Raw genomic sequence first — 13,727 nt, forward strand, 5'->3', positions numbered from 1 at the left:
TATCAACGGTCCCAGTTGGCTACCCTGCGGTATGCCAGACATCGCGAAGAAACTTTCCGAGCGACAATCGCCAAGAGCAACTGTCAACTGGCGCTCAGTAAGGTACGAACCAAACCATGCAAGCAGGCTGCCTCCAATTCCCAATCTATCAAGCTTGGCGATCGCAATGCTATGGTTCAACTTATCAAATGCTGCAGTTAGATACGTATAAATTACATCTGTTTGATCACAAGCAAGCATACTGTCTGTAACGTATGATGTAAGACACAGTAGATTCGTACCTGTGGAACGTTTTTCCATGTTGGTCGGTACTGATATAATATTTACAGTGACCATTTAGAAAACCCATGACGACCAGCTCGAACAACTTCGATACAGCGCATAGCGACGTGATTCCTCGATAATTGTTTATATCGCGCTTGCTTCCCTTTTTGTACACAGGAAACATTTCAGCTGTTTTCCAGCAGGACGGAAATACACCATTAGAAATGGAGAGCTGGAAGATTCGATTAAGTGGATCCAGAAGGCAGGAAATGTTCGTTTTTAGGAAAACCGACGGAACACCGTGGGGCCCTCCTTAGCCGTGCGGTAAGATGCGCGGCTACAAAGCAAGACCATGCTGAGGGTGGCTGGGTTCGATTCCCGGTGCCGGTCTAGACAATTTTCGGATTGGAAATTGTCTCGACTTCCCTGGGCATAAAAGTATCATTGTGTTAGCCTCATGATATACGAATGCAGAAATGGTAACTTGGCTTAGAAACCTCGCAGTTAATAACTGTGGAAGTGCTTAATGAACACTAAGCTGCGAGGCGGCAATGTCCCAGTGGGGGATGTAATGCCAACGAAGAGAAGACGGAACACCATCAGGTCCCGATTTGTACGACGTTTTTAACCGCGTGGCTGCTCTCGCTATGGCATCTGTCCTTACATCGACAGCGTTTAGCGTTTGATTCGTTAAGGGTACATTACCCGCTGCGCTGGTTATGGAGTCATTGGAAAGGCGCTCATTGACAAACACGCTAGCAAACTTGGCCGAGAATAGGTTACAAATTTCTTGTTGAGTTGATGCCATGACTCCATTGTAGACCATGGACGATGGAGGACCTACTTCCTTACGCTGCTCGTTTACGTAGTTACAAAAGGATTTCGGATGGGATTTAAGCCGTTGCTGTATCCTCCGCTGGTAACGTTAGAAACGACTTAACCGTTTGTATTCGTGGTTCAGCCTAGCATAATGGTGAACCTTGTGAACCTTTTCAGGACGGCCTTTTTTGTCCTTTTCAACGAACGAAGGTCATTTGTCATCCACGGAACCCTAGAGTCGGTATGGGCAACCTTCTTTGGAACATGTCTGTCAATGACATATGCCAAGACATGAGAAAAAGTTTGTGCAGCGATATTTGCATCGGCCGGGTCGAGGATACTCTGCCAATCCAAGTTAGACAGCACTTCGGCAACACTGCAATAATTCGCCTTGCGAAAAACATATGACACAGCCGTTGAAGTACCAACATAGTCACGGACGTCGTCATTCTCAACTCCAATTACTAGAGATGGATAGAGCCTTGACTAAAGGAACAGATCCAGTGGAAATAAATGGAGCGGTGTAACGACCGCCGACGAAGCACAGATCCAGCAAGCGATTATTCTCATTCACGATGCAATTAACTTGAGATAAAGTTGTAGTACTGTAATTATCCAGCAGCCTGAGAGCTCCCGGGTGAAACGAGGAATGTTCTTGATCAGGGCGTAGGAAACCATTGTGAGTTGGAACCCACGCGACTCCTGCAAGGTTGAAGTCGCCCAGAACGATGATTTCATCGTTGGAGACGCTATTTCCGACGCAAAGAAGACTGATCGGCAGTGCTTGTCGATTAGTTCCAAGTCTCGAGTTCGATCCTCCTGTCGATTTCCTGCTGTTATTCGAGTTTCGATCACATCGAAAAACCTCGTACCCAGTTCCCCCAAAAATATAGCTCGAAATTGTGCGAGTCTAGACAAGTCTCGGTCAGAACTATGATATCGTAACAATGATCCATGACCGCTAGTCGATAATCTTCCACTAGACCATTCATTCCGCCAACGTTTTGATAGTACATAGTAACGTGCGATTTCGAACGGGGGGCTGTTGCTCTGGAAATCGGGATAATATCAGGAAAAGAGGCGGTGATTGATTGATCGTACTTGCCGGTAATAGGAATTCGGAAGACCCCGTCTCCCATCCCATGCGCAGGACCGGGACGGCTGCAGGACGCTGGCAGGAGGGGCTCGACTGCGATGGGAGGAATAGGGGCTTCCTTAGGACTTGTGACACAGAAGCGTTCCGGTGTTCCGTTAGCAGCAGACTTTGATTGGCTTGACGAAGTTCCTCTAGAAACGATTATCGATTCAGGCAAGGAATTGATTGTAATAACAACGTACTTGCCTGCAGGAGGAGTTCGAAGACCCCGTCTCTCAACTCAAACGCAGGACCGGGATGGTTGATGGTCGCTAGCGGGAGGGGCTCGACTGCGATGAGGGAGATAGGGGCTTCCTCATCGCTAGGGGCAAGAGTGCATCCTGGTGTGCAGCAGAAAAATAGTTGTTGATGGCTCAGTTGTCCAAGACAACTTCTTTTGTCAGATGACTCCATGGACAGGGTTCAAAGGATACAGTTGTTCCATAGAACTTGTAGTACACTTGCGTGCAATTGTCGAAACAGTTAGAACTGAAGGCGGCTGTTCAGTTGATAGGCGACTGGAAACAAGGAATTATTCAGGAAGCGAAATGTTGTGAATAGGAGCGTATTTACTTGCCTGAAGGACGATTTTGGAGGACCCCCTCTCCGGTAGGAGGCAGCCTCCAATTTTGAATGAGACAAAAGATAGCGAACTTATGTCTCTCCCCTTAGGCATCAAACGAGCTACTTGAACGTCATTGGTTTCAAGACGTTTTTTGTCAATTCGTCAGTTTGATCAGCTAACAAATAAAGCCAGAATTTAGGCTGGGGGTTAGCGACGGTCTTGATTTCTGATGAAGGTGAAAGAGTGCTTCCGATTCCGAGCAGGAGTTTAGGTTTCGTAACTGGAACAGAATCGTTAATCATACTGAACAGGCGCCGTTTCTTCGTAAACCGGGGTTAAAATATGACTCTGTTCGTTGCCTTCGGGATGAGCAAGTTAGAGTTCATTTATTTGGTAAAATTCGTCTGGATTTCAGATTTCAGCTCCGTCAGTATCTCAGACTTAAGCTGCGCCAAAATATCCCCATGATTATTAGAAGCTTGATCATGTCCAGCCTCCTGGGCAGCTTGAACAGTATTCCGGAAACGCATAACCTTCATCAACGAGCTACACGATGGACAGAACCTAAATGCACCGGTCTCTCTAGCGCGTCGGCAGAAAGACCGGTGCATTTAGGGTGAAATATCGCTTTACAAAATCCTCCACATTTGACGTAGGTTTCGTTTGTGTCACCGGCACAAGAGTGGCAAATCAGAGACATTTTCAACATTCACAATTTGAATTTCCCAAATTTGCCTTCCGCGAAACAAGACAACCCTGACGTCGAAAAACCGGGAGCACGCGTCAGTACTATTTGCAATGTTTTTGATCAGACCACCACCACCACCAAGGTAAACACCACACACAATTCAATATCGGTGAAGATCAGTTACTTTCTCGACAATCTCTCAATATTCCTAGCATGTATGCCGATAACTCCACTTCGCGAGTATGAATTAACACTTTAAATGTACGATCACACGAAACTACTACTAAAAAAATCGTTCGAGTACTGATAGTAGTTCGAATTAATTGCGCTGCGAAACAAAACAAACTGCACACTACCACAGATTATACAAACTAATATTGTTTAGAAAACAGACAATTTAGTGTAACTGTGGACCTCAAATGGTCGGAGTGGAATGCGATGACACCAGCTTTCCGTGCTCGTCAAGAAGAGGTCGAATCATGGCTTGCTGCTCACCGTTTGACACGCTGAGGTTTGAATTTACAATCACATGCTGAAGGTAACACATTCCCCTTCTTCACTCATTAAAAAAAAGCAAAAAAGAATTCTTTAGCATGGGAAGCAAAAACGTGGGACGACGTCTGTCTCTTCTATATTGGAGTACACTTTGCGATTGTGAAAATCGAAAAACGTCAAGAAAATATTATAGACTTGATCGTTAATATCTCAACCGCTTCTCGGTGGATTTTCAATTTTCATAAATCATTCAATCAAGGAAGAGATCACTCTTCATATACAATGTATTAACATACTGATTTTTAATTATTTAATATTTAAAATACGCTGACAGTCTATTTCGTATAATCACGAAACCCTGCATCTTCGATTAGAAAAAGGGTGGTGGTCTATTGATCGCCGTTACTAATCGGTTGAGTTCACCTTTATAGCCTATTCAGATTACGCCATTAATGACATAATAATTGGCGTTTCAGGGTAAATACGCTTTATGATGTCATTATTTACGTAATATTCCATACATTTTGCGCTGTCAAAAGATACCCGCTAAAAAGAGTCATAAAGAATTTATTACGAACAATTATTACGAGAGAGCTTTCGTTCTAACTGAGATGCAGGAAGAAATTCAACAAAACAAAACTGACAAGCGTCACGCTCTCTTTGCCAGAGAGAAAATTCTCTGTTTTCATTTCTGTTTCGTAGTTGACAGTCATGCTCTTTCTGTCGCAGCAGGGTCGAATGCATGTTAGATGGAAATCTTCTGAGCGCTGAAGAATAACTCGGATTGTGATGGTTTTGTGGAAAGCATTTTATATGATGAAAAATAATGATGATAATTATTTATTCTCCACTTATTCAAAATGAATTGTTTTAAACACAGATGCTCTCTAGAATTAACATGAAGTATTTAACTTAAACCTAGATTTAATAGAACAAATCGAATAAATTTTCAAAGTTCAAGGGCCAATGCGGAAGACAATTTAAAACGTAGGAATGGTTGTAAAACGAATATATTTGATGAATAAACATAATTTCATAAATTGTTTCAATTCTGCTCCTTGAATGGCTTAATATACTTTGGATTTCAACATTTTTCACGTGGGACAACTGTACGATTTGAATGGGATGTATATATAAAGTAGAATAACCTTAAATAAAACATGGATTGGTAATGCATTAATTCATCCAAAATCCAGTTTAAATTATATCACATTCACACGATTCGATTTTGTTAGAAGCTGTATCATTGATTGTCGAGTAGAACGCAGTTTCCATTTTTGAAAAAAAAATAAATTGCTGAGTTGCCCTTCATACATGGAGATACTGGTGGAAATACATTTTAGTTCGATAATATTTCTTGAAAATTGGTCCAATCGTCCTTTTTTATTTATTTGTGAGAATTCCCAAAAGTATCTAAATTTTTCTATCAAATCTCCGTTCGATCATAGTACAGAATCAAAATACTTTTTAAACTTAAAAATAAATTGAGGAATAGTCTGATTCCCCGAAGAACGGCGCACCCAACTAATGAATGTAGCTTCGCTCATTATCCTTAATGAGAGCTTCAAATATTCTTCTAAAATCCCTTTTCATATTTTTTTTAATATTTTTTTTTCGTAGAGACTTTGTTCAGAAAAAAATGTTCGATTGTCGCCATACAAATGCTTGATTTCGCAAATTAAATTTTAAAACTCTCCTTGAATTCAACCCTGTATTAGCGAGCAAATCTAGATTGCTTTGAGAATAGGTCGTATGTGCAAAAGAGAGATTCTCTTTGATCACGCTCTCTTTCGCTAATAAATCGGCTAGTTTTGCATGTTTTGCTACGATTCCACTTCAGCATGATACACAAAGCTATTGTCTTTGGATAACTGCCAAGAAATTCTAAGTAAACTTTTGAATAGTTTCGTAATAATCGAAATAGAATAGATCCAAAGAGAGACTCTCTTTTGCACATACGACCTATTTTGAAGCACTCTAGAAATGAGGAAACATGAAAAATCAAGATATATTATGTTGCTGCAGTCTGAATACCTAGTAATAATTGGATACCCTCTCACTTAACAAAGTCATAAATAGCCCAATCTGAATAGGCTATTACCTTCAGTACAAATCAACAATTCCCTTGAGCATTTATGGGTGAATATTTTCATCGGCGGTAAAGTGATCACAATCGGTGTCGTCTACTTATCACCACAGATTTCTAACGACATATCCTCCATTGAGAAACATGTTGAATCTGCTACGAACATAGCTAACTCCGTGAAGTCTGATGATAGCCATATTCTCCTAGGAGACTTTAACCAGACATCCACTGGGTACACTCTTCGTCTGGCTACTATTATGCTGATCCATCAAGTTCCAGACTGAACCGCGCAAGTTGTTGTCTTTTAGACTGCTTCGCGTTCCTAAACGTGAAACAGATGAACAACGTAATGAACCATTGCAACCAAATGTTGAACCTTCTCTTCGTGAATTCGGAGATAGTATCGAATTGGTCGGTCCTTTCTGCACTGGATCCTCTTCTAGAACTAGATCCGTTTCACCCAGCCCTCGTTATGTCGCTCTCCTGCAATCACTTTGGCCAACTCGAAGAGGTCGAAAGTCATAATGAATTTGACATCCGTAGGACTAATTTTGAATCGCTGAATAACTCTATCGCACTAATGGATTGAACCTCATTATCGGCTGCACCTGACGTCGACAGCGCGGTGAATTTCTTCACTGGTACACTTGTTTTTCTTCCTTTTTCCTTCGACCTTCTTCCTTCTTCCTTCTTTCTACCTTATTTCTTCTTCACTCTTCCTTCTTCTATCTTCCATCTTCCTTCTACCTTCTTTCTTCTTCCTTTCGTCTTTCTTCTTTCTTCTTCCTTATTATTTCTTCCTTCTTTCTTCTTCCTGTTTCCTTCTTTCTTCTTCCTTCTTTCTTCTTTATTTTTCCTTCTGTCTTTTTCCTTCTTCCTTTTTCTTTCTTCCTTCTTCCTACTTCATTCTTCCTTACTCCTTCTTCCTTTTTCCTTCTTCCTTCTTCTTTCTTCCTTATTTCTTCTTCCCTTTTCTTTCTACCTTCTTCCTTCTTCTTTCTCTCGTCTTTCTTGTTTCTTCTTCCTTCTTCCTTCTTATTTCTTCCTTGTTCCTTCTTCTAACATTCTTCTTCATTATTCCTTCTTTCTTCTTCCTTCTTCTTCCTTCTTATTTCTTCCTTCTTCCGTTTTCTTTTTTCCTTCTTCCGTTTTCTTCTTTCTTTCTCCCATCTTTTTTCTTTCTTCTTCTTTCTTCTTTCTTACTTCTTTCTTCTTCTTTCTTCTTCTTTTTCCCCCTTTTCCTTCTTCCTCCTTTATTCTTCCTTCTTCCTTCTTCCGTGTTCCTCCTTCCTTCTTCCTTCGACCTTCTTCTTTCTTCCTTCTTCGTTCTTCCTTATTTCTTCTTCCCTAATCCTTCTACCTTCTTCTTTCTTCCCTCTTCCTTCTACCTTCTTTGTTCTTCTTCTCGTCTTCCTTCTTCTTTCCTTCTCCTTACTTCTTCCTTCCTCCATCTTCCATCTTCCATATTTTTTCTTCCTTCTTACTTTTTCCTTTTTTATTCTTCCGTTCTACTTCTTCCTCACGTCACACCACTCACTTCTCACTCCCACTCACTACTCAGTTCTCATTCGGCCTAATGGCCATTCGGCCTACTGACCTTTCGGCCTAATGACCCAGCATCTTTACTAACCGCTCAGGGGTACCTCAAGGTAGTAACCTTTGTACCGCTACTATTGTCAATATTGTACGTTTACTTGCTAGGTGGACACGGTCGGTTAGAGTAGCCGTTCCACCAAGTGTTCGTTAAAGTAGTCGCTAGAGTATTCGCTGTTGGTTTGAGCGAGACAAAGTAAACGTCAAAAAAAACTCCAACCAGCAATCTGAGTGAAAGAGCGAATATTTGTTTACCGGCAGCCACGTGCTTTTTGGCATTTGCATTTTTGGCGGACAAAAGAATGAGCACATGGCCCAGTAGGTGAGGGGTATTTAGATGTATATGATATTTAGTACCTGATCGTGAGAAATAAAATGTTTAATACTTGCCCCAAAAAACCGCAAAAAAATACCTACATTATTTCATGAAGTTCTGCGACTGTAATACATATTGAAGAATTGATTTCATTTGACTAAATATTTGTAATCATTAAAATTAAGTTTTATAAGACATTAACATTGCCGTTCCCCTCGATTTTTTGCGCTTACTCTGAGTAGCCGTAAAAGTAATCGGGAAAATCTTGATAGCGAGTCAATCTTCTTCTTCTCTTCTATATACATAAAAATGAATTTCTGTCTGTCTGAACCATATAGACTCGAAAACTACTGAACCGATCGGCGTGAAAATTTGTATGCTGAGGTTTTTGGGGCCGGGGAAGGTTCTTAAGATGGTTCGAGACCCCTCCCAGCTTTGGAAGGGAGGGCTCCCATACAAAGGAAACACTATTTTTTGCAAAACTCTAGAATTTATCAAGCAAATGGAATCAAATCTGGCATGTGGAGGTTTAGGAAGGGAAGATATGTTTCTGCGGTGGTTAGGAGCCCCACCCCCACCCCCTCCTGGAAACGGGCCTCCCATGCAAATAAAACAGAAATTTCTGCAAAACTCGAGAACTAATCAGAGAATAAATCAGTTTTAGGCGAAACGAAGTTCGTCGGGTCTGCTAGTCCACAATATTTATCAACGATGTATACTGCTTACTTCCTGCTGGATGTCGCATTGCTTATGCAGATGATCTAAAAATGTTTATTGTCGTCCATAAAATGGAAGATTGTATTGAGCTGCAGCACATGATTGATATGTTACACAAACGGTGTCTAAGAAACCGCATGACCATAAGCGCTCAAAAATAATCAAATAATCATAATCGTTCAACCGGAAAAGATCACCTATTGTATGGGATTACGAAATATGCGAAACACAAATTGAACGGGTTACAGTCGTCACAGACCTCGGAGTACTTCTGGATACTAATCTGTCTTTCCGTGATCACTACTCGAGCATTATTGCTAAAGCAAACAGGAATCGCTTTACTATTCGCTCGTTCGTTCCACGCTCGAAATTGCTAGTGTGGTTTGATGCCCAAGCCCATATCCTGATATCTGGATAAGGCGAATTGAAGCCATTCAAGCAAAGGTCACAAGATATGCTTTAAGATTACTACCGTGGAATGATATTGCAAATATGCCTTCTTATGAAACACGTTGTGTGTGACCCTAAATGGAACTAAGTTGTGACAGCGTCTCTCCGTGGATGCGTGTGCATGTCGCGGAGGTCTGACTAGAAGAGGCAAAGTCATGGCTTGCTGCTCGCCGATTGACACGCTGATGTGTGAACCTATATAAACACACGCTGAAGCCATTTTACTCAAATCCCACATTTCCCTCCTTCTCTAATTAAAAACGCAAAAAAAAATCTTCTAGCATAGGATGCAATGCTTGTTTTTCTTCTGTGTTGACGAGACGAAGGTTAACATCGGTTGCAATCAAGCAACCGGTTAACTCCATTGACAACTGCACACCAAAATAAACTTGACTCAACATCATGGTTTTAATACCACAACAATGATTAATAGTGTGGGTTCCTAAACTGTGGGTCGCGAAAGATAAAACGTGATTCATACTTTCGTTGGATGATTAGAGAACAATAAATTAACGGAGCCTTTTGTTTGTCAAATACAATGACAATTTCTTACAAAAAAAAACGTACCAAATATTATCCATATCCAATCCAAATCTAAGCGGTGTTGAGCTTCATTACTAATATTATTTAAGAACAAAAAATACAAAGCCAATCCAAATCCAATTCAAATCCATTCCAAATCCAATCCAAATCCGTACATTTAATCCAACTTTTAGTTTCGCGTATAGTACACCATCAACCATTTGCCATCAACTAGTACTGCTAGCCAATAACTCCAAACTAATCTTACGCATAATAAATTCGAACTTCCGAATAGCTTTGTAAAATCCGGCAACCTTATTAATTTTTCAAATTCCAAGATATCTGCTCCTACAGGTAATCCCGCTATGGCTACTAAGTCAGTACATTCTAAAATAAATTTCTAGATAATATATTTGGCTTTCCGAACAGTTTCGAACAGTACAGCATTGAATATTTCTCCATTTCTCTCAGATTTTGCTATATCATTGCTCAACTGGTAGCCTCATGTACGTCGCCAAGTGGCTTCATAAAATCTAAATTTGTTTCGATCAAAATCAATACTCGTAGGACTTTGAAATTTTCTAGATCGTAAAACATTTTCCGTTGGTCTTCCATACGCACCTTGTAGTTTCACGGTCACCTTTCAGACACGTTTTAAAGTTTTCTAAACCACAAACCATTTTCACCGATCTTCCAGACGCGCATGATAAATTTGCAAACCACAAACTAATTTCTTACGGTCTTCCAGGCGAGGCTTTGATGTCCTTAAAACTACAAACCATTTTTCCTGCGGTCCTTCAGACGCGTCTTGTGATTTTGCAAACCACAAACCGTTATGCCTGTATTTGAGACGTTAGTAAGAGATCAATGCTCAGAAGACAAAATTGGGTTGACCCCGCGGCTTTGGACATCGTAAAAGCCTTGTTTGATTCGGCAGAACAATTGATTCAACCTTCAGAACAATTTGGAGATCTTAAAACATATCACATGCCTGGATTTGAGACGTAAGTGAAAGACAAATAATCGGAGGACATAATTGGGTTGATACCGCGGCTGGGGGCACCATGGAAGCGTTGGTTGATTCATTACACCATTTGATTCAAACTCCAGGACGATTTGGAGATCTTACAACACTACTATACTAGGAGAACATAATTGAGTTGATACCACGGCCTAGGACATGATTCGATAGACCATTTGATTTAAACTCCAGGACAATTTGGAGATCTTACTATATCGAGTATGTCTGTATTTGAGACGTTAGTAAAAGACCGATACTCAGAAGACAAAATTGGGTTGACACCGAGGCTGAGGACATCGTGGAAGCCTCGGTTTATTCTGTAGACCATTTGATTCAAACTCCAGGACAATTTGGAGATCTTAAAACATCTCCTGGATTTGGAGAGATCTTACAATACCTCATGTAAGACGCAAGTGAATGTATTTGAAAGTATCCTCACGATCAATAAACTAAGTGAAATACTAGAAATTTTAGCAAAAATTCTTTTTACGTCACATTCGGTTTACATTCCCCCAATAAGTGACATAAAAAGAGGGTTGAATGTACTCTTTCGACAGCCGGCTGGCAAGAGTTTAAATTAGAAACATATAAACAACATATGCTATGTGTCGAATTGCCAGCTTGAGGCAAGCATCCTTGACCTATCTTACCCTACCCAAACACCAACTCCGTAGAACTTATGAGGGCGTCGCCAAGTCGGGGGCGTCTCACTAAGTAAGTTCTACATCATCATTTCCTTCCATATCCCTAGGTACGGTAAAGATGGGCGTGGCCGGGAGTAGCGATCCTCATGCTTTTGTTATTTTTGTGTTAGACTGAAATCAAGAATCCCTCCCCTTCTTGATTTCTGATAGCATTCTACATAGGGATTTCAAAAGAAAAACATGAGTATCACTAGTGTCCAATCTACGAAGTATACCGTAACAACGCTAACGCTAACAAACACTCCAGTTCGTTTGAATCGTGCCGGGGACTAAGACAAGCTGATGGACTTTCGTGCCAGTTGTTCAACATTGCGCTAGAAGGTGTCATGAGGAGAACCAGCTGGGGTACGATTTTCAACAGAGCCAGTCAATTTATTTGTTTCGCGGATGACATGAACTTTGTTGGCCGAAAATTTGCAAAGGTGGCAGGACTGTACACCAGCCTGAAACGCGAAGCAACAAAAGTTGGACTAGTGGTGAATGCGTCAAAGGCAAAGTACATGCTTGTGGGCGGAATAGAGCGCGACAGGGCCCGCCTGGGAAGCAGTGTTACGATAGACGGGGATACCTTCGAGGTGGTCGAGGAATTCGTCTACCTCGGATCCTTGCTAACGGCTGATAACAACGTTAGTCGTAAAATACGAAGGCACATCATCTGTGGAAGGCCCGACTTCTATGGGCTCTAGAAGAAACTGCGGTCAAAAAAGATTCGCCAACGCACCAAATGTGTCATGTACAAGACGCTAATAAGACCGGTTGTCCTCTACGGACATGAAACATGGACAATGCTCGAGGAGGACTTGCAAGCACTCGGGGTTTTCGAGAGACGGATGCTTAGGACCATCTTTGGCGGTGTGCAAGAAGACGGTGTGTGGCGGCAAAGAATGAACCACGAGCTCGCCCAACTCTACGGCGAACCCAGTATCCAGAAGGTAGCTAAAGCTCGAAGGGTACGATGGGCAGGACATGTTGCCAGAATTCCGGACAGCAACCCTGCAAAGATGGTGTTCGCTTCCGATCCGGCAGGTATTAGAAGGCTTGGAGCGCAGCGAGGGTGCGACCAGGTGCAAAACGACTTGGCGAGCGTGGGGCGCATTCGAGGATGGAGAGATGTGGCCTCGAACCATGTATTGTGGCGTCAAATTGATGTGTTTTTCAGTGTTATCTGTTTAGATGTAAACTAAATAAATGAATAAATGGTTTGACATTCATAACACCAGTACACTAGTATGGTATGACACTAGCAATCTTTTACTTTTAAATCAACTGGTAGAATAAAAACGACTTGTAAGAATGGACTGGCTGGCTAACAACTAATGAAAAATGTTTTTCACTCCCGGTTGCTATGATTTGCTATGTGTTGCTACGGTAGATGTATAGAACGGATGGTAAATAAACCATAAGTTCTGTGCTTTTTGCAAATCAGCTTATATTGTTACAATATAAAAAAAAGCTTATTTTTAGGCTTGTGTGCTTTGATAGAAAGTGGTATTTGTATTGTGGATAAATTTTACACATCTATGAGAGCCTTGGCACGCAGCGCTGATCTGCGCCAAATAAAGTCTAGCTCATTGCAATAACAGGTTCAGAAAATAATCAATCAGCAATACATTCCTTGTTAATACTAAAAAATCCCTACAATGAAAATATTTTTAAATTTTAAAATTCTACTCACCAACAACTCGCACTGCAGCCGATCTCCGTTGCTCAAGCGAACCGTGCTTTTCTCCGCTCCATCTCGAATCAAACCGCACTCCTCCATCTTTGAGCTGTACCGGATCTCCACATTCTTCACTGCCTCCAGCTGCCGATAGACACTACTCAGCAGGACATCGTTCTCAACGATCCACGAAATATTATCCGCCATGTCGTCATAGTTGAATGTGATCAACGCGTCCGAACAGGCGTCCCACACCTGCATCTTCAGCACCGGCTTTACGCGGGTGGCCTCAATCTGCTCCCACGCCCCAACAGTTCTCATCAGCCGGTGCGTTCCCTTGCTGATGGCCGACACCCGATTGCTGTAGGTTTCGGTCGAGGGTTGCTTGAAGCCGGCTGCCGCTTCCAGCAGCAGTATACGACGGTCTGAAAGGCGGGGATTTTTTGCTGAAACCATCAAAGGAGTTATTTTTTGCATTGAATTTTACTAAAATTACTTACCCAATGAACAGGCCAATGTGGTTCCGACCATACCACCGCCGGCAATGATGATGTCGTAGAACTCGGCCGGCTTTTCGCCGCTGCTGTTACTGGTGGTAGCGTGAGGCGCTGTCGTACTTGCAAGTCGCCACTGTAAGACAGCACATCTTGCACGAGGGATCACACTGCGCGATATACCACTGAGAATGGACA

The 13,727-nt window shown here is 41.7% G+C and overlaps 1 protein-coding gene across 1 annotated transcript in view; it reads right to left on the bottom strand.

The window, feature by feature from the left end:
- Positions 1-13,727, bottom strand: part of LOC134207741 (ubiquinone biosynthesis monooxygenase COQ6, mitochondrial) — an 83,243-nt gene that overhangs the window by 44,951 nt on the left and 24,565 nt on the right. Inside the window, exons 2-3 of the mRNA XM_062683603.1 lie at positions 13,536-13,714; positions 13,051-13,481 (exon numbers count right to left, since the gene is read on the bottom strand). Of these exons, the coding sequence (XP_062539587.1) occupies positions 13,051-13,481; positions 13,536-13,714 (610 nt within the window). The remainder of the gene's footprint in view (positions 1-13,050; positions 13,482-13,535; positions 13,715-13,727) is intronic.

Source organism: Armigeres subalbatus, chromosome 1 (genome assembly GCF_024139115.2).
Source record: "Armigeres subalbatus isolate Guangzhou_Male chromosome 1, GZ_Asu_2, whole genome shotgun sequence".
NCBI classification, from domain to species: domain Eukaryota; kingdom Metazoa; phylum Arthropoda; class Insecta; order Diptera; family Culicidae; genus Armigeres; species Armigeres subalbatus.